The following is a 23,060-nucleotide window of genomic DNA, read 5'->3' as shown; positions in this document are numbered from 1 at the left end:
TATTTGTAAATTGTGTTTTTATGTATCCAAAAAATGCACTCAGTTTACTTTTTACTCACTGTGAGCATCATTCATCATTCTCCTCCAGTAATCAAGGTTAGGATGTGTATTTTTTATTCTAATCCATTCTTCTTTAGCAGCATTTAAATAACCTTTATCAGATTTGATGGTTTTGTTACAGACTTTTCAAAAAAGTGTTTTGCTTTTCTTTCACAAATGTGGGATTAAATTGTTTTTAAATGTACAAAACAGTGATGTCATGTTTTGTGACGAGGACCCAGGCACAGACAGACTTGATGAATTTAAGAATCTTATGATTTAATAAAGAAATTTGCAGACTTGCACAGAGATGGTAAAATTATTATGACTGATAACGGAGATGGAGATGAAGACAACAGACGATGAGGACAGGGAGGAACAGGGGTTTAAATGCACCAAGGAGACAGTCACAGGGAACTCGGGACAACTGGAGACATTTAAGGATGCAGGGACTGACAGAGACGGGGAAGACGTCTCATCGTGACGAGTAAAGTTTATCTTGCCTGGCTGGGCAGCTCTCTGGGTGCTCAGCACCCCCAAAGCTCTGATCCTAGAATCGCCCCTGATTAGCACTAAGGTGACATTGGTTGTCCTGGTGGTTTTTGTCCATAAAACTACTCATCTAAGATTAACACAAAATTATTATTATGTGCTTGATGTGCCTCACCTTTGGCCCTGGCTTTTCCCGTCTGACTGCACTAGGACATATTGCCACCTGATAAAATAACACATTGATTCTTTGTCAAATGTTCACTAATGAATCAATTTACATCAGCAATGGGATGGGTTTAAGGGGAACAGGTGGCACCATCTGGTCAGTCTTACCCACAATCTGGAAAATCCTGCATGTTTTACAATCTGGCGACATCTTTCTTCAGACCTTCAGACCAAAATGCTGAAGAATGTTGACATTGGTTTTAGTGATTCCTAAATGACCTGAGCAGATGGTGATCATGCTCAAGTTGCAATGTGCCACCACAATATCCCTCAGGAAGGACTACTTGGTGTACCACCTTCCAACCTTCATCCCGGTGAATGCAACCTTCCTGCTCTAAAGGTCTTGAGACCTATTTCTTTAGCAGTAACCCATGCTCAATATAAAACTTGTGCCTTTTTGTTGTTTGCCTATTTTACCTCTTTAAAACACTTTTTGAGGGTTTGATCCTTTTTCTGAGCATATGGCTCAAAGACTCACGTGAGACTGACAAAGGAAGACCCTCAGAGTAGCTAGATTCTGCTCATCGAGTCCTGATTTGAAAGGCAGCTCTCAAGCTATTTGTACACACACACTCATCCAGGAAAAGATGGTTGGATAGATGTGTGACCGCGATGCACAAACACTTCACATTACACTGAAGTGAAGCACAGAGAAACTAAATTACACACGCAGACTACAGGCACAACGCTAAACTCCAGGGAGGCCTAGTTGCCGCCATAGGTAGTAGGCCAAACTGGCAATAAGTGGATGACAGTGCTGGCCTAAAGAATCCTTCTGCTGATTGATCGTGGATGACATACAGGTACGGAACCGAAAGCTCCGCCCCTGAGGTGAACCCCGTGACCACACCAACTCAGGCTGGAAAATTTCCAGACACTCCCACAGACCGAGACAGCCTCACTATGAACACATGAAGAAAGTTTATGGATGTGGTGGCATAATACAAAGTACTTTGCTTTTTGTTGCTGTGAACTTCTGATGAACCTCCTTGTTGGTTTGAACTTCCTGTTTCTGCATTCAGAGTCCTGCGTTTTGGTCCTGCATCCACCCTGATCATGTATTTCTCTTTGATTCTGCTTCCTCTCACCTGTTTCAAACTGTCTCCATGGAAAGAGCACTGAAACACCTGAAAGACATCTGTGTAAACCAGGACATAAATGGAAGACTGGGCTGGCTGAGTGGGACGGATCTCAGTGCTCACAGTTCATAAAGACATTCAGCTGCTGAACAGCAAAACATTCAAACATGGGCGATGTCTGTGTTTGATGAAGCAAATGAAAGTGTTGCTTCAAGGACAGAGAGCTGATAAAGCGCTGAGGTCAGCAATGGAAATGATGAGATTTGGTTAGACTGACAGATGAAGCTTCATGTTCATTTACCTCCATGTGAAGCTTAGACGAGAGAAACCGTTATCCAGCTGAGCTGCTGTTTATCAACCATTTCATGTTGTTGGTAGCACAGAGTTGCCCCGGTGGATACGAGGAAGAGTCAGAGTGCTGTGCGGCTGTGATGTGACAGCATCAGGTCACTAGTTTAAATATTCTTACTGTGATTTTGATTCATGAAGCAGCACAAACTCAAATATTTGGCTTGTTGCACAAACTCTTTGTCCACTGGACTCTGATCAACAACGTGACAGGAGTACCAGGACCACACCTGCTCACTCCCTCATGCTCTCACTGTGTGCTGGATGGAGACAGTGAGCAGCGCTGTGCATCAGACTTTACTGTGGAAGATAAGATGTGAGCTCACAGCTGTGCATGGAGAGCACAGAGTGAGGTTTTGCATACATCAGCATTTCCAGTGAAGTGATGAAGCAGCTTTGAATGTGTGTAAATGAGTCTAAGCAGCAAACAGAGATCAGTGAGTGAATCTGCTGACACAGAGCATCCAGAGCAGCAGCATCATGGAGAGGATCCTGCTGTGTGTCTGCTGCTTCTCAGGTAAGTCCAGCTGTTTGTCATCTACAACAGCATTTATTACTCAGATCAGTCTCAGCCCCTGATAGGCCCAGAGTCTCAGATAGACTCAGAGTGTCTCTACAAACTGACCCAGTCAAACGTTTTCCCTTTCAGGCTGGTTTGTCTCCACAGGCTGTCCCCGTCAGTACCACTATGTTGATGATGCAAAGACTTGGACTGAAGCTCAGAGCTACTGCACACAGACTCACACAGACCTGGCCTCCATCAAGAACACTGAAGAAATGACGCAGCTGAACATCACAGTTTCGCCTGCTGCTCGCAGCTCTGAGCTCTGGATCGGTCTGTACAGTCAGATCAGCTGGAGGTGGTCAGATGGGCTCACAGGGAGTGGAGCTGACTACAGGAACTGGGACACTTCTGAATATGAACCAGATTTTTACTCTGGTGTTCAGTTCTGTGTGTCCTCTTTAAAAGGAAAATGGTGGGATTATAACTGCAGAGAAAAGCTCCAGTTTATTTGCTACAGAGGTAGAAAAAAACCTACATTTGATTTTAAACTTTTAAACTTTAAACTTTGATTTCAGGGCACCATTACAAAGAAAAAATTCCATTCCAAAAAATGGATTATGTTCAACTAGACGTAGCGTTTTCAGTGGGAGAAACGTTTCATCATCATCATCATCAGCTGACTGCGGGTTTCCCAAACCTTATAAACACCTTTGCACAATGGAAAAACGAACCCAATGCATAAACAAAGGGCTTTGAGGTCAGTTTATGATCATTAATATGCAAATTGTCATGACCATTGACCAGCAATCAAAGGCCATTACATTTGGTTTCATGCTAGTTTCAGTCATTGCATAAAAGTACTTTTTAAAAGGTTAAGGAAAGCTGCAGTCAGCTGAGACTGAAGAAGGCTTTTGGGTGATGATGAACCGTTTCTCTCACGGAAAACGTCCAGATGAATACAATCAACTTATTGGATTTCCTTATCTCGATGATTGAGCATGCAACAAGGCAAAACGTTTCTACATTTTAACTTTCAGGATCACGGATGAACCCTGAGTTTGATTTGGTGGATAAAGAAATGAGTTGGTCCGATGCTCAGAGGTACTGCAGGGAGAACTTTTTGGACCTGGCCACTGTCAAGAACACCGGAGAGAACCGACAAGTCCATGAAAAGGCTCAGAGTAAAAGGGTGTGGATTGGCCTGCACAGAGAGCCACACATTTACTGGTCTGACGGCACAAAGTACTCATTCTCAAACTGGGCCAGTGGGATGAACCCGTTTAGGGGTATGAGTACGATCTGTGCAGCTCTGACTCGTTCAGGAGAATGGAAGACTTTGTCCTGTGAAACAAGATTACCGTTTGTCTGCTACAGCCTCCCTACACCTGGTGAGCCTTCATTGTCTTTCCTTTAAGGATCGCAAGCAATTTTAGACACACGGTGTTGTGCAAAAGTCTTGAGCCACCTGTAATTTCTGCATTTTCTGGAGAGAAATGGGAAACAGCTGCAGAGACTTAATAAATTTCCAAAACGGAAATATAGTTTATATAAGGTAAACCCTCAGAGAGTTCAAGATCAAGGTATTTTATGCTTGAGTTAGATGAAAGACACTTGAAGCATATGTTACAGGTCTTCTATGGATCCTGTTTTTAAACAGAAAAGCAGACCAGGAGTCATGAGCTGCGTTTGGTCTGCAGGCCTTTCCTTGTTTGAGCTACAGGAGCATTGCAACGGCCTATCGGACCCATAGCTCTCTCCCCCTTGTGACATCTTCACAACTTTAAGTGAAAAGTGCAATACCACAATGAAATTTGTCGAAATTTTGTGAGGTTTAACCTGAGATTCTAGCATTTCGGGCAAAATAAATTAATATTTAAAAATCTATTCAGGATTGTAATGAATCGATATCGCGTTATTAAAGCTAGAATCGATTTGTATCGGAAAATCGATAATTAAAAGCCACCCCTAGTCTGTATAACCCAAGGTGAAAGCCATTTTCCTTTCCTGGTGTCATGTGATAATGTTACAGGGCCAAGGTGCAAGGTCAGGGTGGGGGGGGGGGGGGGGGGGGGGGGTGCTCAGACCATATGCCACACACTGCATCACTTGGCTGTTATCTCAGAAGGAAGCTTCTTGTGAAGATAATGCAAAACAAATCCCACAGTTTGCTGCAGACAAGCAGACTAAGGACATGGGTTAGCTGTGGTCTGATGAGATCAAGATAAACTTATTTGGTTCAGATGGTGTCAAGAATGTGTGGCAGCAACCAGGTGAGGAAAAAGATAAGTGTGTCTTACCTACAGTCAAACATGGTGGTGGGAGTGCTGGTGGCACTGGGGGGCTACAGTTAATCGAGGTAACCACGAATGCCAATATGTAGAGTGACATACCGAAGAAGCTGAAGCAGATCATGATCCCCTCCCTTCAGAAACTGGGCCAAAGGGCAGTATTACAAATGATAACAACCCCAAACACACCTCCAAAAGTTAGTGTGGGACAAAGACCATGTTTGTGTGAGACACTGTTCAGGATGAGAGGAAGCCTAAAAACACATCTACACAAACAAAGTCAGACACGCTGCGATTAATTTTAATAAAGTTTTTAAGAATGCATTCTAAAAAGGAGCTTGTCTTTTTGTCAGCCTCGTTTTGTGCGAGAGACTTGTTCATTTCTCTAAACTAGATCAAATTAAAATGTGGGACATTGTCTGGACCTGTGTGATATGGAGAATGAGGGCTAAACATTCACTGCTGCCTGCAATCACAGCAGCAGCAGTGATGGTTTAAATGATGGTGGCTTCATTTAGCTTCTGTTTCTGTGTCTGCAGTAAAGAGGCAGGTAGTGAAGCTCACAGTACATGTGGAGGACTCTCCTGTGGATCTGAATGACTCTGCTGTGAAAGCAGAACTGCTGACAAGGGCAAGTTCCCACAGTCCACCTTTACACTCACACCGTTTATATGTATATGAATTTGCTGATTTTGAATGAAAAGAACAAACATTGTGGCTGCTGTCTGACAGGTGAAGGAGCAGCTGAAGAAGAAAGGAGATGGAATCAGTGTGAGGTGGAGAGTGCAGCCTGATGGGAAGCTCTTGGCTGGAGATGGAAGAAGAAAGAAGACTCTGAGAGAAAAAGAAAAATGTTTCAGAAGCTTTTCTGCTTGAATCATGTGACAGCCAATCAAACTTTATTATCCACACGTCACTCTCCCAGCTGTGTCTGAGCACAGATGTGGGCTAACATCTGTTTTTAGGCTCTTCTGTCACAGTTTTTGTGGGCGTGGCCTCTTCTTTGGCTTTCATAGAGATAAATGCAGACGTGTTTGTGAGCCACAGGTTTCTGCTGACACACGTTCACTTTTGGAAATCAGAGAGACAAACATGCTGTCACCATGGAAACAAGCACAGGAAATACAGCAGGCTGAAACTGTCATGGTCCTGGCTCTTTGAGTTTCTGGACTTTGTGTTTATTATTAAATGTTTTCTATGTGATTATTAGTTTGCTGATTGTTTCTATTTCATCTCCGTGTTATTCCTCAGTGTTTCAGTCTGGAGTGTTTATTTCCAGTTACTGTTGATGTTGCTTTATTTTATTCCTTCACTGTTTCCCGTCTCATCCTCCTGTGATAAGTTCTTTCATGCGTCTGTGCTGTCATGTACTTAGGGTTCTCCCTTCCTGTTTTATTTTTTTGTCATTGTTTTAAATCACATGACAGAAACCAGCGACGGCCAAATAAAGCTTTATGAAGTATTGAAGCTCGTATTTAAAAAAGGGTTTGTTACTCAAAGCTTTCTAACACAGTCCTCTTTTGTGGCATCCAGTGGACAAAATGCAAAGAGCAGCTTGAATCTACAAATTAAAATGAATGCTTCATTATGATTGCCTACTCTGCAGAGCTAAGTTGGCAGCTTCTATTCAATATCATGTTACAGCTCTGATATTGGGCTACTGTTTGTTTTCTGATTAATAAATAATTATGATGAATGAACCATACTTGTTCAAACATGTGCCCTCATGTAGTCTCACTTTGCTTTTGATTTCCTGACCAGATACATGCATTATATATAATAATATACAACACACTCATAAAATAGGTTGGAAGTGTATTTGTGCTGCGAGATCCATCATTCCAAGTAGTTAAGTAACTAATCAATGGACAGATACATTTATACAGTGTATGTTTTTATTTATGTTTGACCTGGTTATAGAATTGCTAAAAAAAAAAAAGGCAAATAAAAACCACCGCAGATTCTTCAGCATCCTTCTCATTCTCAGAAGCCTTAGGAACTCCTGTGCAATCACACACTGTCCCAGTAGCTCACGAACATACATGCAGGGGTCCTACACTGACAATACCAGACTTTGTGAGTTTACCACACTGAAGATAGCTCCTAATAACTTTGTAACTTTGTGCCTCCAGATGCTACAGAGCTATTCAGACTGATGGATTGCCTAAAACTAGAAGAACCTCATCTATTCCCCTATCCGGTCATTAAGTCTGACGTCACTAGCCGTGTCTGGGTCTAAACTCCGCTGCAGGTCCATATATCAAACGATCACTATGGCATTACTGAGAGTTGAAAAACTGTCTAAAGTCTTTCATCTTTAATAAAATGATCAGCGTTCTGCTCTACCAGGTGTAACAATTGAGTTTAACATCCAGGCATCCATGAAAATGGAATTTATGACATTTAACGGAGTTAGAAGTTAGCAGGAAGTTAGCTCGCTAGCTTCTATCTAACTACAATATAGCATGTCCTGACTGCGGGGTTTTGGAAACAAATTCAAACGTACAGCTCTGCTATCACTTCCAGCATAAATGAAGACAGAAAACTAAACAGCAGTGACGTTTGTAGGGTTACTGAAGTTTGGCTAGCTGGTATATAATGATGTGCTACGTGACCGCTAGCGACACAGCTATGTTAGCATAATATAAACAAGCTAACTTTTTTTCCACTCGATAAAAGTTAACGTGAGTGTTCTCGGTGGTCAGGAACAAATGTAATCACATGGCAGGATGCTGTAAAAGGACCAAACTTCAGCCAGGAGAACAACTGTGATAATCCATCCACAATACGAGGTTAGTCATTCATATACTGCTGCATGGGCTGGGCTGTAGTTACATCCTAAGGTTTTAAAAACTGAGCTTAAATAAATGATTAGCAGTAATAAAAGCTGATGGAGGTCAACAGTGATCACTGACTGTTTTAGGAACTTTTTGAGATCAAATAGAAGAAAATACAAAACATTAAACATGTTAACAACACAAAAGCCATATTAAACGCAGACTACTTTAGGCCCGGAAGTAGGATTCGTCGCGTCATCACTGAACAATCGGATTCTGACACATTGGCTGCTCTGAATAAGAGGTATGGCAAACCGCATAAACTAGCTCTTATGACTGTTGATGTGATGGATTCACCAGACATTCGATGGGGAGATACTAAAGAATTTGAGATAACTGCCCTGTGAATAAGGTCTCTCATTCGCATGCTCAACACTCTTAGCACAGAATGTGAAACTAAGGTGACATCTGCGTCACATTTGGAGCTACTTCTGAGTAAATTGCCAGGTGAGATGAGATCAGAGATTCGCTGAAAGATGGGCTGCCAATGTGGAATAATGTATACCCTCTTTGACCTGTCAGGATGGCTCAAATATTAGGCCTGGTGTCAGGCAGTCTCCTCCAAGCTAAACCAGTGTGTCCACAAAAAAGTTTCACTTAGGATCTTCTGTCCCTATCACAACAAAGTGATCGTCTTTGTTGCGATAGGGACTTCATGTAAGATCTCCAGATTTGCCACCTAAACTCAGCAACAGAAGTCTTATATCTGGACAGCTCCATAGATTACACACAAGTTCTCCTTAAGGTAGTCAGCCCCCCCCCCCCCCCCGACATTTTTTCCCCCAGGGGGAAGGGCCCACTCCTAAAGACCTTGTATGACTCTGTGGTGGCCTCGGCCATCTTTTATGGTGTGGTCTGCTGGGGCCGCAGCATCTCTGCAGGAGACAGGAAGAGACTGAACAGGCTGATCCGGAAGGCCAGCTCTGTTCTAGGATGCCCTCTGGACCCAGTGGAGGTGGTGAGTGACAGGAGAATGGTGGCTGAGCTGTCATCCCTGTTGGACAACATCCCCCACCCCATGCAGGAGACTCTGACAGCAGTGTGGGATGGAAAGATTTCGCAGGTCTTTCCTCCCCACTGCTGTCAGACTCCACAACAAAGACTTCAACTGATCAAACTCACACACACACACACACCAAGGGACTATTTTCTGTGGTGGAGACACTGCGTTCAAAGATTCTTTCAGTCATTTTAGTCCTGACCTGCAGCAGATCAGCTACCATTCCAACCCTCCTGCAGCACCACATTTTTGCAGAGTATGGGAGCTTATGTATGAGATTTATTTGGTTAAGACCTCAGTTTATACCACTTTTGGCTCAGGGACAGTGAGAGACCAAGTCCTAAGGCCTGTCCTCACTGAAATTGAGGTCATCCTGAATTCCAAGCCCCAGGGAAATATCTCAGCAGACATTGCAGAACTTGATCCTCTGACACGCAGTTGCTAGTTGGTGGGGCAGCTGGATAGCTCACTACCCCAAGTTGTGTATCCCAAATATTGTTGGACTGCAAACTTGTTTGGACTGCAAACCCAAGGAAACTGTCAAAATTCCTCACCAGACATCAATATTTGGAATGGTGGTGATGCTGGTTGATCCTCAGTTACCTCAGATTAGGAGAGTGACCAAGGTATTTTCAGGGTCGGATGGACGAGTGAGATCAACTGAGGTAAAGATAAAGCTCTGTGTGTACACAAGACCTTTCACCCACTTAACCCTTGTGTGGTGTTCATATTTTTGTTACTCAGCCAGTGTTCATGGGTCTGGTGGACCCGCTAGATTTTTGGCTTTCCAAATTAACACTATCAAACAATTTTATGTTAAATTACTCAACAGATGTTTACTTCATCCCAATTACAAGCCATATGAACAGCAAACATGGTTAATTTTTTCCCTTTACCTTTGTTAGATCACATTTATGAATTAATGTGCTTCTCGTTTTTTTTTTTATAAAATGTTATAAAAAAAATAAATCAGTTATAATCAAGTGGAGTGAGTGGAAAGACACAACACATTTACACGTGAAGCAATATGTTTCACAACTAAATGGCATCAGCTGCTCATCAATGGTGACATTAGGCCCAGGGTTGTAAAACAGGGGGAGGTGGTGCACACACTTATCCCACACTGTCCTGATGGCAGCTAGCTTGTCTCTCTGCCGTCGAGCTGGTCTGTCGTCTCGGTTATCAAAACGGATAATCCTGGAAATTTTGTGGAAGTTTTCCAGAGACACTGATGCACCGAAATGTTCTTGCCGGTTTCTGCATCCCACAGGGATTCTGTGGATTCCCCTTTGGACCTGAAAACTCCTGCAAGGATAAGAACCCCAAAGTAGTGCTGTAGATGAATTTGGTCCATCTCCTTCCACCTCTCTCCAAAAACACACCTTCCTTCTAGATTACTGCAATCCAGAATAATTTTCTGGATGGAATCTGGGATGAAAAGCTCAAATGAAGACTTGATGTCCTGCACATGAGTAACTGTCAGCCGTGTTGGCCCTGGCTTATCACAGTAACAGCTCTGCAGGGTGGCTCATTTCTTGGGCAAGAAGACCATCCAATTTCACCAGTTATTGACATCCATATTTCTTCACTTGCTGTCTGGTGGGCTTGTTCTGGTCCTGGAGCTGGCTGCAGATGGGGTACTCATCTTCGTTTTGTTACTAAATGGTGCTCAACCTCATCCTCTTCTTCAAAGTCACTGTCAGACTCTGAATTTTCAGAAATGTGAAATATTCTGAAACCTCTTTGTCAACATCATCATCTGAAGCCCCTCTCTCTTCCAAAATCAATAAGGCCCTCGCAGCAGATAATCTTTTGCCATCTTGATCAGTTGTGATAAAGAACCACACTGGCAAAGTCTTATTTATAGTATTATGCCCCTAATTTGCAGGTGGGACAGGGTATGAGAAAATAAAATTTGGATTCCTCAAGAAAGAGGGTAAAATGTGTGGGAATGTCAGAGCAGACGGTGTTGATAGTTGAATTTTCAATAATGTTGCAACTTTGTGTGGAGCAGGAGGGGAAGAAAACACTATCAGCAGCACCAGAAAGGAGGAAGACAGAGTGTGGGAACACAGGACCTGCACTTTCAACACTTTTATTAGACCTGGGTCCAGTGGACCCGAACACCTTGCATGTAATGTAAATGCGTGGGGGGGTACAGTATGAGGTCATTGAAAATTAGTTCGGATTTATGTTCTTCACAGAAAATAAGCCAAAGCCAATGAATTTCAGGTTGAAAAGATAATTAATTGTTTAATTTTTCTTTTGAAAAAAACTGAAAACGGGTCTCACAGACCCGAACACCATACAAGGGTTAATAGTGCTCCTAGAGATAACGGCTCACGAGGGTTAGGTGTGCTTGCTTACCTTCCTCTGTAAGCTATGTTAGCTGCAGGTGTGTCTGATGTGTTGAACATGAAACAGGAAGTTTTGAGCTGAAATCAGCTCAGAATGAATCCCGATGCAGGTGTGTCACTGGAATATTTCTAACATTTTGAGTTATTTTCCAGTGTTAGAAAATCAGCACTGCTCAATGTTAGCCATTGTTAATCTTCAAAACTGACTAGGTTACTTTTAAACATATAACACTGTCAAAAGTGTTAATTTAACACTCAACAGTGTTGTATTTAACACTCAGAGGTGTGGACCCATATAGACACTCTCCAGTGTTAATTTAACACTGGAGATTTTGCTGTGTAGTGGAGATTTTTTTAGACTATTAGTTTGAGTATTCATGAAAGCATAGATCCTTTTATTAACCTCTACTTATTTTTAAATATTGCTTATATGCGATGGAAATTTTGCTGTTTTCAAATGCAATGACAATAAAGTCTTTGAATATGAACTTGATTACTACCATGCCGTGTTTAGGACCACGACCACTGAAGGCCACGCCCTCTGGTCATGTGATCATGTGGTTTGTAGGACGCTCCTCTTCCTCAGAGGATCCACCTGTGCTTCCTCTCCTCTCTCCTCCACCTGTTACAGTGAGGGAACGTCCTCCATGATGGAGGAGCTGCTGGAAAGTGCTGAGAGTTTCCTCCAGAGTGAGACCTCTGTCACAGTTCAGAGGATCTACGGCAGCAGAGACCTTCATGGACACTAAGAGTCTCAAACACACAACAACAACATCACACTGACTCCACTCTGACATCACTGATCAATAATCAAAGAACACACAGATCAAACTGATTGATCAGCCATCAGAGGAGTCGGATCAATGGAGCTGCTTCTGTTCCTGATGTCCCCTGTTTGATCCTGGACCTGAACTCTCCCTGCAGAGGAGACACAAGACAGTCAGAGACACACACACACACACACACACACACACACACACACACACACACACACACGCACCCACGCAGACATACAAACCTCTGACTTTGAGCTGCACTGTTTTGTATCTCCTGGCGAAGAAGATGAAGATGTCTCCATGACTCCAGACTCCACATCTGTATTCTCCACTGTCTCCATCTGTGGGCTGTTTCAGGGTCAGACTGAGGTCTCCAGTTTTCAGCAGGTCTTCATTCATCTTCGTTCGGTCTCTGTAAACCTGGTGCTCAGAGCCGTTCTCATACACGTGGACCTTCCTATAGTTGTCCATCCACTCCACTTTAACATCTTCAGGCAGGTGAAGTGTGGTGTTGAACGGCAGCTGGACAGACTCCACCCCTGAATCCACCTCCACCTGGGGGACTGAGAGGACAACAAAGCACAACATGAGCTTGGATGGAGACATTTGTGTTGACTCTAACAGGCTGAATGCTGCTGCTTCACTGGGAGCTACACGAACAAACTAAGTAACATATACAGCTACAACATTGTCCATGTGCCAAGACTGCTAGCAGGGTAACATGCTAACCCTGATTAGCATCTCCATTTTAATTCACAGTGTTATTGAAACACTGATGCTTTGTGGGGTTAGTTAGTAAACTGTACATGCTGCTTTCACGTGCAGCATGTACATGCATCTATAATCATAACTGATTATAGATGAGGACCAAAGAAGGTTTTTACTGATGTTTGAACTGACTTAGCTTAGCCTGTGTTTCAGCCACATGCTAAACAAACACATGTTCAGAAACTAGAAGATGTTACCTTTCAGATGAAGTCTCACACATGAACTTTGCTCCTACAGTTCATCTGCTGAAGCTTTTACATTTGGGTGGAAATCAAATAAAAACCAAAACAGCCACAAACATCAGACATGCTAACACTGTAACATTATTGGATGGAGCCCACTGAGACTGAACCACCATCATGAGTCTGACCTCTGACCTTTGACCTGTATCTACAGCACTGACCTTTGACTTTCAGCTCCACTTGTTTCTCCGACAGGATGTTTCTCTCCCTGTTGTAGACGGTGCAGGTGTAGGTGGAGTTGTGTCCATCTGTGGGGTATTTCAGGGTCAGACTGAGGTCTCCAGGTTCCAGTAAGTTTCTCTTCATCTTTGTTCGGCCTTTAAAATCATCATGCTGTTCTCTAGGCTGGTCAGAGCCGTGGACCTTCCTGTTGTTTTTGTCCTTCCACTCCACTTTAGCGTATTTAGGCAGGCAAACCATGGTTTTGCAAGGCAGCTGGACAGACTCCACCCCTGAATCCACCTCCAACTTGTAAACTGAGAGAACAACAAATCACAACATTTGCAATAGTAAAGGTTACTAGTGATCTTCTGATGGCCTCTTACTGTGGACTTATTTCTGTGCTTGTCCTGTTAGACCTCAGTGCACCATTCAATGCATTGATCATAATATTATACTACAGAAAACATGCTGCAGGTTTCAGAGGAATTATAGCTTTTAATCTGATTGATTACAATTTGTTCATGTAAACTGGGAGTCTTCTTAACACACTCAGCGTGTTCCACCGGGCTCTTTGCTGGGAAAAATAGTTTTTATTTTATTTTATACATGCTTGCTTTACACAATATTATTAAAGATTACTTTATACATTTTCGTTGCTATGCCAATGAATCCCAGTTATAATGAAAAGATGTCACAAATCAGAAATTTATGGGCATTATGGGTAGTGTAGTAGGAGAGACTCACCTGACATGAAATACTGGCGGAAATAAAATAAAAGACCTCCAGAAGTGATGAGAACAAGAACCAGAATAACTATGAGAGCTTTGAGCCAGGATGGAAACCATTCTGTGGAGAAAAAAAAGAATAATATGATCTTTGACTGAATGTCATTTATAAATGTAATGAGTAGACCTTTGCATAAATCAAAGGGCCAACATGGTTATTCTGACACTGTTAAAATAATAAAGCTTCATCTGATTGATGTGACATGTATCTACAACAGCTGTTTGTTGTTGACCTTTGACCTGCAGCTGTACATCTCCCAGTTTCCGGTTGCCATACTTAAGGTCTATAACGGAACAGGTGTAGGTGCCACTGTCAGACAGTTGGAGGTTGGTCAAAGTGAGGTTGAGGTCTCCAGTATCCAGAGCGTCAGCCTTCATGGATGTTCGGCCGCTGTAACGCTGGTTTTGATCTTTCAGTTCGTCTCCTTGAAGCTGACGCTGACGGTGGACGGTTGGAGGACTGAGGTCGGAGCGACTCCACACCACTGTGGGGCTGTCCAGTTCAAAAGTAGAAAAATCGCAGGGCAGCAAGACAAATGGCTGTCCCACATAAAGTTCCACAGCCGAGGCATATTGGGAAACTGAGGACACAGAAAGAGACTCAGTATATTAATTTGACATTTGTTTCAGCTGCAGATAAAAATGTTTTGGTGTCCACCAAAGGAGAATCAGCAGTACTGTGATTTTACTGCATTTTAGTGCACTTTCATTGAAACTTAAATACATTTTAGTTTCTCAACGGGCCAAAATAATAGTAACAGAAACAGACTGCTGTAATATCAGCTCACACTGACTCTTTGTGTTCACAACTTGCAGATCAGCTGTGGCCATATGATGTTTAATTACAAGGATTCCCATCAGGCACAGGGAGGCACGTCCCCCGAACTACTCATGCTGATTAACACAACACACACACGTTACATGCACTTCTCTCCACCACCACTAGATCTCTCCACACTCTGTGCTGACTCCAATGAACGATCAGAGCTGCTGAGCCTGTTTGCAGACAGAGGAGGAGCTCCTGGTGATCCGTGTGGCACTAAAAAGCTCTGATAACGTCCATCCAGCAGCTGATAACAGGGACATTTGGTGCCATGTCAGAGCTGCACAGTCAATCATCCGTTTGGCTCTTTAGTTTGAAGAGTTCAAAGCAGCAGCAGAGAATCTAAAGTGTGTCACACAGCACCAAGTTTCCTTTGGTCACATATGAAATGTGAGTCAGAGCTTCAGCTACACAACAACACACACAGCAGCTGATTGTAACATGAGCTCATCTGAAAGTCACCAAGAAGAATCCAGAGATTTGAAAGTTGCTGCTTTGGATTGTTAGTTTGATCTGAATCAGAATCCAGTGTTTGATGGAAATCTCCTCCTGCTGCACTTCAACACATTAACACACTTTTTCTTTTTTTTTGGTTTGTTTTTTGCGCCTGTCGCTTTTGGTTCTTTAGCCATCAGAATTACTGTCTGAAGGCCAGAAAGATGCCCAATGGATTGACATTGACAAGTGGATCATTACGGTTTTGCCATATTGGCTTATTTGATTGATCTTTATTCTTGTTATTGTTATTTTAGTTTCATTTATTAGAGACGCTACCTTCACCCTCCACATCTTCATCTCCATCATCATCTATATCTGGAAGTCCCGCAGGATCTCAGCTCAGTCATTCTTGACCCTTGTCTCCCATTTTGACCTCGGGACTTTCAGGCCATAATTGACATAAATGTTTTGGTTTGGTTATGGCGTTACATGTATCCCCTGCCTGCTAGCATCTTGCACCAGCTGTAGTGTCTTAATAAAGTCTATTTATTGATAGATAGTCACAAGCGTGTCTTAGATATTTTGGTTTTGGAACTAATTTTACCCCATTAAAGAGCACATTTATTCCACATTTTGTAAACTTCCAAGCACTTTGGGTTTTCATTAACTGATAATTATGAAAAATCCTTGTTGGCATAACCATTTAACCATACTGATTGTGACTGCTGGCCATTTCATATTTTATGTTTCTTTTTTTTTTTTTTTTTGAATAATTGCAAAATTGTCGCAATTGTCATTTTCTCACCAAGCTTCTGGCTGATGGTCTTTTAGCCCATTGCAGTCTTTTTCAGATCTATGCCCTTAAAGTCCTCGACGTTTGGGAACCACTGGTGTAGAGGATGGACATCAGCCAGGATAAGCAGCAGAGCTCTCAGTAGAAATTACTGGGAGTCATGATTCGCTTAACCACCTACTGAATCCACATAAACCCCTGACTGTGCACATTTCCCTGTTTAGAGGCAAAGTCTCCCTCTACAATGTAGCAACAGAAAATATAGTCTTTTATGTTCCTTCTTTTTCTCTGCTCATGTTCTAATTAACTCAATCAAGCTGAGCACACTTATTAGAATAATTAAAATAAAGTTTGCATTTCCATCTGTTAATATTATTTATTATCACATTAATGTGGGACAAGGCTCAGGTTGCTTTGCATAACTGCTTGTAGCAAGAAAGTAAAAGGAGCTACTTTTACTTTTTTACTGTCGGTGTTCCTGGGTCATTGACCGAGTGTTCTCCGTTTTGGACTTTGTCACTGTTTAGTTTTCACGTTTTTCTCTTTTAGTATGTAAATGTTAGATTAAATAGTTAAAGTTTAGACCCAACAGTAATCCTCAGTGTGTGTGCATTATTTTCTGTTCCACTTCCTGTGTGTGATGAGTCAGATTCAGTTCAGCTGTGTTCTTACCTGTTTTTAATCATAATCCATTATCCATTATTATCCACTGAGTATTTAAGAACTCACCTTTCCTCAGTTGCTTGACTTGTCATCGTCAATCCCATGTGTGTGTTTTTAGTTCCGCCAGCCCTTCAGTCAATCAGTCCATCTCATGTTGTATCCATTCTGCCTTTATAATAAATATAAAAATATGGCTGTGGACGATGTTTATTAATAATAATAAACACCACTTTTAGTACTTTTATTAGAGTATTTTTTAAAAGCTAGCATCTGTACTTCTACTTAAGTAAAGAATGTCTGTTTATGCCACCTCTTCTTGCTGGTGTCAAAGGGTATAATGGCAAGGTGAGTTTCTACCAGAGGCATTTTAAAACAGAAACTCAAAAATGAGACGTGTCGTAGCTGTGATTTTTCTGTAAAAAACCCTTAAAGGTTATCTCCATGTTATGAAGGGCTACACAGAAATGAAACTGAATACCAGTGTGCATGTTTCATTAATCCATCCATTTTCTGTTTCTGTTCCATCCAAACCCTGGTTCAGGTTGTGGGTCAGCCTCTGAGCAGAGAAGCCCAGACTTCCCTATCCCCATCTCCTCCATCTTATCAGTGCAGCACACTTCATTAATGAGCTGGAATGCAGAAATGTTCCCAGGCTAGCTGAAAGACTTAATCCCTCCAGCATGCCCTGGGTCTTCCCTGGGCCTCAACACGGTGGGACACAAAAATCTCACAAAAGAGGTGTCCAGGAGGCCCTTTGTCAGATGCCCAAACTACCTCAAATGGCTTATTTCAATGCAGAGGAGTAGCAGCTCAATCTGAGCCCATCTTGGATGACTGAACTTCTCACGCTATCTGTAAGGAAGAGCCATATTTCTGCTGCTTGTATCTGAGATCACATTCTTTCAGGCACCACCTAGAGTTTACAATGATAGGTGAGGGTAGTGATGTAGTGAACTTCTAAATTGACAGTTTTGCTTTTATATTCAGCTTTCTCTTTACCAGAACAGACAATTGCATCATCTGGATCATTGCAGCCACGGTCCAAATCCATCTGCCCATAATCCTCCAACCGTCACTTGTTAAAAAGACCCTTTGATACTTACAGTCCTTCACTTGGTGAATATCTCCACCAGTGGAAACATAAATGTTAAACTATTAAAACGATACTCTTAAAGTAAAAGTAAAGACAAAAAGGATTGGTGCCCTTTATTTATTCCAGTCACTTAATTAAGTCATTTAATCCATAAGAAGCAAAGAACACAAAGAACCAAACCGCTTATTTTGCCTGTTGGTCATTTTTGCTGGCAATTTTTGAATAAAAGTCTTCAACCTAGCTCATCTGACAGTATTCATGTTTGGCAGTCACAATCAGTATGAATGTAGGAGTGCAATGTAGTCTGTGCAGTCCAGCATATCACAATTACTAAATGGGGGAGGACCCTGTGGAGGACCCAGCAGCAGAGAAGCAATTTAGAGTGAGAATTTGATCAAGGCGACGAGAGGCAGACCAACCGAGCGGTGGTGTATCAATCTCACAATTGGCAAACAGGTGAGAAGACACACCTCCAGCCATTCAGCAGAAAGGTAAGCTCTATCTCTCTCACACACACACACACACACACACACACACACACACACACACACACACACACACACACACACGGAAAGGGAGGGAGGGACAGAGAGGCTGGGCACCAAAACTACAACACATATCAGGAAATGATGCAGTATTTTGCAGCGAACGTTAAGTGACAAAGAGACTTGTGGAAGATCCAGATCCAAGCCAAGTACAAGAAATACTACTCAGTACGGTGAGTGTGGAGTTCTTTAAACTATATTTATTAATGCAAATATGCTAAACTGTTAGATGTGGACGTTTAATAATGTGCTTCACTTTTCATTCGTCAACAGGAAAAATTATATTTTTCTGACTTCTGCTTTTAAGTTTAGTTTCACTGATAGACAACAAATGTTCAAGTCATTCAATTGAATACAGTTCACTTCATATAGAAACATTTCAGAAAAAAGGAAGAGAGCGGAGAGAGGCAGGACAAAAGCCAGAGTTTAGTAATTACTATTATTAAATGCAACAGTGTTGTATGAAATCAAGAATGATGTGTGAATGAAAAAGAAATGCTCAGTGCATCATGGGAAGCTCCTACCAGCCAGGGGAAGGTTTTAAATTAAGTTCTTTAAAATGTGATTTTAGATTTAACAGGGTGTGGCGACACGGCAGTGTGGTTTTTACCACTGGTGACTCACAACAAGAAGGTCATGAGTTTGACTCCACCATCTGGCCGTGTGTTGGGTGAACTGGTGATTCTAAATTGGCCGTAGGTGTAAATGTTTTTCTGCCTCTCTGTGTGAGCTCTGTGACAGACTAGCAGCCTGTCCAGGGCCTAACTGACCTCTTGCCCTATACTAGGATATGCTGCAGCCCAACTCTAACCCTGAACTGGATGAGTAGAGTAGTAGAGTGGATAGATGGGTGCACCAGTGTTGGGACTAACGCGTTATTAAGTAACGCGTTACAGTAACTACGTTATTATTGTGGTAACGAGCACGGTAACTAGTTATTATGCCAAAATCAGGAACGCGTTAGTCGTTACTGGGACTTAGATAGGCTCGTTACTCGTTACTTCGTGTGGTGGCTATCGCGGAGCTTCCACAGATTCAGTAACATTAGCAAGTGGTGGAGGCCAGCAGGTGGATGAAGGAAAGGGAGGCAAGAGGAGAGACCCGAAGCGGCACTTGTGGCAAGTAAGCAAGCTAGAAGACTGGCAAAGTTATGGAAGCAACACATTAACAAGAGAATTCTGAGTAAAACCAAAGTTACTTTCCCTAGTAACTAGTTACTTTGAAAGTAACGAGTAACTTGAAGTAACTGAGTTACTTTTGAGAGAAGTAACTAGTAATGTAACTAAGTTACTATTTTAAAGTAACTTACCCAACACTGATGTGACTGATACTTGGATTTTACAAACAAGCAATTCTCACAGATGGCAGCACCACCTCGGCCAGAACTGTTCGACTTCCATGGAGTCCCCATGATCAACATTTTCACTGATGACTGGGACAACATTCAGAACTTCAAAGCGAGACCAGATGATATTCTTATTGCTACGTACCCTAAAGCAGGTAATGATGTGTAAGAGCTCTGCAGTATTTTTTCACGAAGAAAAATAGATCGACATATCTTGCTAACCAGTATCTATTGATATGTTTGTTTGTTTTATCTCAGGAACTACATGGGTCTCTTACATCTTAGATCTTCTGTATTTTAGCGATATGGGTCCAGACCGTCAGACATCCATCCCTATTCATGAAAGAGTTCCCTTCCTGGAGTTCTGTCTACCTCCTATACCTTCAGGTTAAATCCTATTTTATGCTATCATATTACACCAAAACAAAAAGCTCAAAGTCAATTTCATTTTGGCTATATACTTAAACAAAAATATTAAAGGGCAGCCATTATACCAATTCCCAGAAACTGTTGTGAAACAGGTTCAACCTGTTTGATCTATTATTGGATGTTTCTGTTTCACATGCTTAAGAAGCAGCTGCTAAAATAGCCCTTTATTCAGTGGCTTTCTAAGAGCCAGCAGTTTGTCAGTGTGTAAACATGTCAGGTTATTTAAAACATCTACATTTTTCAGGCCATTAGTATTATTGACATGTGATCTAAAAGAATCTTTTAATCAGTTGCAAACAAACCCTTTCTTATCATTCAGGCACAGACTTGGCAGAACAACTTCCCACCACTCCTCGTCTCATTAAAACCCACCTTCCTGTCCAGTTTGTACCAAAGTCTTTCTGGGAGCAGGACTGCAGGGTAAAAGTCATGGATATACATTAATGAAACCCACAGATTATAATTTAGTGTGGTGTCTTTCTGTAGATAATCTATGTGGCCCGTAATGCAAAGGACAATGCGGTGTCCTATTTTCACTTTGACCGAATGAACAGCCTTCAGCCAGAACCAGGAGACTGGAGCACCTTTCTACAGGGATTCATGGAGGGAAACAGTGAGTCCAGTGTAGTTTCAGGTTCCAGGAAAAACAATGTTATCTCATTTTGCATGTAAAAATTCCTTTGTGTATTGTTTTGTGGCTACAGGGGCTTTTGGATCGTGGTATGACCATGTGAATGGCTGGTGGGAAAAGAAGCAGACTTATTCAAATCTCCTCTACATGTTCTATGAAGATTTGATTGAGGTACTGTGGCTTGTGCTAATGTCTTTGCCATTGTCAGCTGAGCTCTTTAAATCTGTCTTGATTGTGACTGTAACAAACAAAGATCCACAGGAACATCTCATTTTTATCAGCCTATACATGGCTAAAGCTATAACGGTTAACTAAAAGATTTTCCTTCTTGGATGCAGGAAAAAAGAGAGCAGCTTTCCAGGGCCTGTCTCTGCAGATGATGAAGGAAATAGTGTCACACACAACATTTCTGTAAAGCCATGGCCAAAGGTTTTGCTGCTATTCAACAAAGAAAACAACATTTGCCTTAAATTACAATTAATTCCGACTAGGTGCCCAGATATACCCAGTTTTAAATGGGTATTTTACTTTTCTTTTTTTTTAAAAAGCAGCGTGCTGTGCAAGTGATAAAGATGTCTTTGAGTATGCTTATACTATACTCTATAATCAGGTTGTTTGCATGGAACAAAAGAACAAGTATCAGTAAATGCCCGAAATATCAAAATTACAGCTTTTCTTTGAGTGGAGACTGAACATGTGCATGGAAACATGGCAAGCGTCAAACTTATAAAAGCTGAAGAAAAGAAAAATCTGTTTGACCGATCACTACATCAGTCTTTGTCGTGTGTTGTTCTAAGTAGGTTTCTAGACCTAAATGCAGACTTGTGACACAATTACAGTGCGAAAAGCAAACCTTTATTATCAGGACCATGACCATATTTCTCAAGTAACTTTTTTGAAAAATGCAAGTAAGCTTATTTTCCCCAAGACACTAATGCTGTCGAATACTAGTTTACACAGGGCAGATATCATATACATATACAGATGTCATATGCTGTAAATAGGAATGGGCAGTGGTAAGAGTTTAGTGATTTAATTCCATTATGGACACCACATATCGATTTGATTCGTTATCGACTCTCACTGGCTCCCCTTTAAGAGTCACCACCATTTCTAAGCAGCACAGCAAAGAGATTACATTCATGCAAATTAAATACATGCTGAGTGATCAAATGTTTGAACATGGTTGAGGTATCTCGCCTCTTTGTTGTGATCTTTGTGGTCATTGGTGCCCATATCACACAGAACTCTTTTCTTTAAATGAATGCAGCACCTTACTTATTTCCTCCCAGCACAAAGACATTTGTTATACTACACGTTACTCCTTTTACTCTGTAAAGGCTCCACACACCAACACACTCCCCTATACTAATGAGGACACATGGGATCTTTCTCTTAGTGTTTAGGTATGAACACAAATGAAAGGACAAAACAGGATAAAAAGACTTAAAAGTGCAATAAATGTGTTATAAAAATAAAAGTAATGGCCAAAGCCACGCTGTTGATTATGCCACTATTTTTCTCTTCAGTCAAACAAACTGAAATCAGCTGATTGTAGTGAGAGAACTGATTAACGGGATTAATAGCCAGGCAGACTAACAATTCCAAGTAACCGGACTCCTGAGAGCTCTACATTCCCATCTATAATTATAAATCAGTTACTGTACCAGATTTTATTTCATTTGTACTTTGAGCACCAATGAAATTTAATTCCATTGTAATTGGGAGAAGTTGGACATTTTTAAATATCTCCAAAAGGCCTAACAACACCAGATCAATCTAGACAGATAAGAGAGGATAAATTTGATTTTGGATTGAAATGTTCCTTTAAAGGTGATAATTATTTTCAATATTTATGTGAACAGGACTCGGGACGAGAAATAGAGCGACTGTGTTCCTTCCTTGGTTTGTCTCCTTCTGCTGAGGAGAAGGAAAGAGTCCGAGTCAGTGTGACGTTTGATAATATGAAACAGAACAACATGACCAACTACAGCACAATTCCTCTGTTGAACCAGACCGTGTCTCCGTTCATGAGAAAAGGTAAAGTCAATGCTCAGCATCACTTTTTTTCAGTACCAATATTTTCTCCATATATAATTAGGTTGATTCGTTACTCTGAACATTTTGTCTCCAGGGAAAGTTGGTGACTGGAAGAACCACTTCACTGTGTTGCAGAACGAACAGTTTGATGAGGACTACGAGCACAAAATGAAGAATCCTGCTCTCAAGTTTCGTTTTGAAATTTAGATGCCCAGCGTGACTCGATGGAGCTGTGAAGTGATGAGAACGTTAACATAACATTTCAAGATTCATCTGCACATCTTATGTAAAATGACAAAGAAACAAAACTTAGAGTCATGTACTGTCAAAATGATGCGTCTGCTAAGACTGACTTTG

The 23,060-nt window shown here is 41.6% G+C and overlaps 2 protein-coding genes across 2 annotated transcripts; one reads left to right on the top strand and one right to left on the bottom strand.

The window, feature by feature from the left end:
- Nucleotides 1-11,933: 11,933 nt before the first annotated feature.
- Nucleotides 11,934-16,986, bottom strand: LOC146634813 (uncharacterized). Its single transcript, XM_085349961.1, has 7 exons — nt 16,978-16,986; nt 16,823-16,883; nt 14,137-14,484; nt 13,863-13,964; nt 13,118-13,432; nt 12,189-12,509; nt 11,934-12,088 (listed from the first exon to the last, which is right to left on the bottom strand). Exons 1-7 carry the CDS (start codon nt 16,984-16,986, stop codon nt 11,997-11,999), a joined length of 1,248 nt encoding a protein of 415 aa, XP_085206087.1. The 3' UTR covers nt 11,934-11,996.
- A 2,630-nt stretch (nt 16,987-19,616) lies between these two features.
- Nucleotides 19,617-22,910, top strand: LOC146634812 (cytosolic sulfotransferase 3-like). Its single transcript, XM_085343655.1, has 7 exons — nt 19,617-19,758; nt 19,862-19,990; nt 20,352-20,452; nt 20,519-20,645; nt 20,737-20,834; nt 22,529-22,703; nt 22,798-22,910. Exons 1-7 carry the CDS (start codon nt 19,620-19,622, stop codon nt 22,908-22,910), a joined length of 882 nt encoding a protein of 293 aa, XP_085199781.1. The 5' UTR covers nt 19,617-19,619.
- Nucleotides 22,911-23,060: the final 150 nt, after the last annotated feature.

This window comes from Diplotaxodon limnothrissa, linkage group LG3 (genome assembly GCF_057381915.1).
Source record: "Diplotaxodon limnothrissa isolate DT_005_m linkage group LG3, D_limnothrissa_male_GT1.1, whole genome shotgun sequence".
In the NCBI taxonomy this organism is placed as follows: Eukaryota; Metazoa; Chordata; class Actinopteri; order Cichliformes; family Cichlidae; genus Diplotaxodon; species Diplotaxodon limnothrissa.
This window is presented reverse-complemented; position numbering and strand designations above follow the sequence as displayed.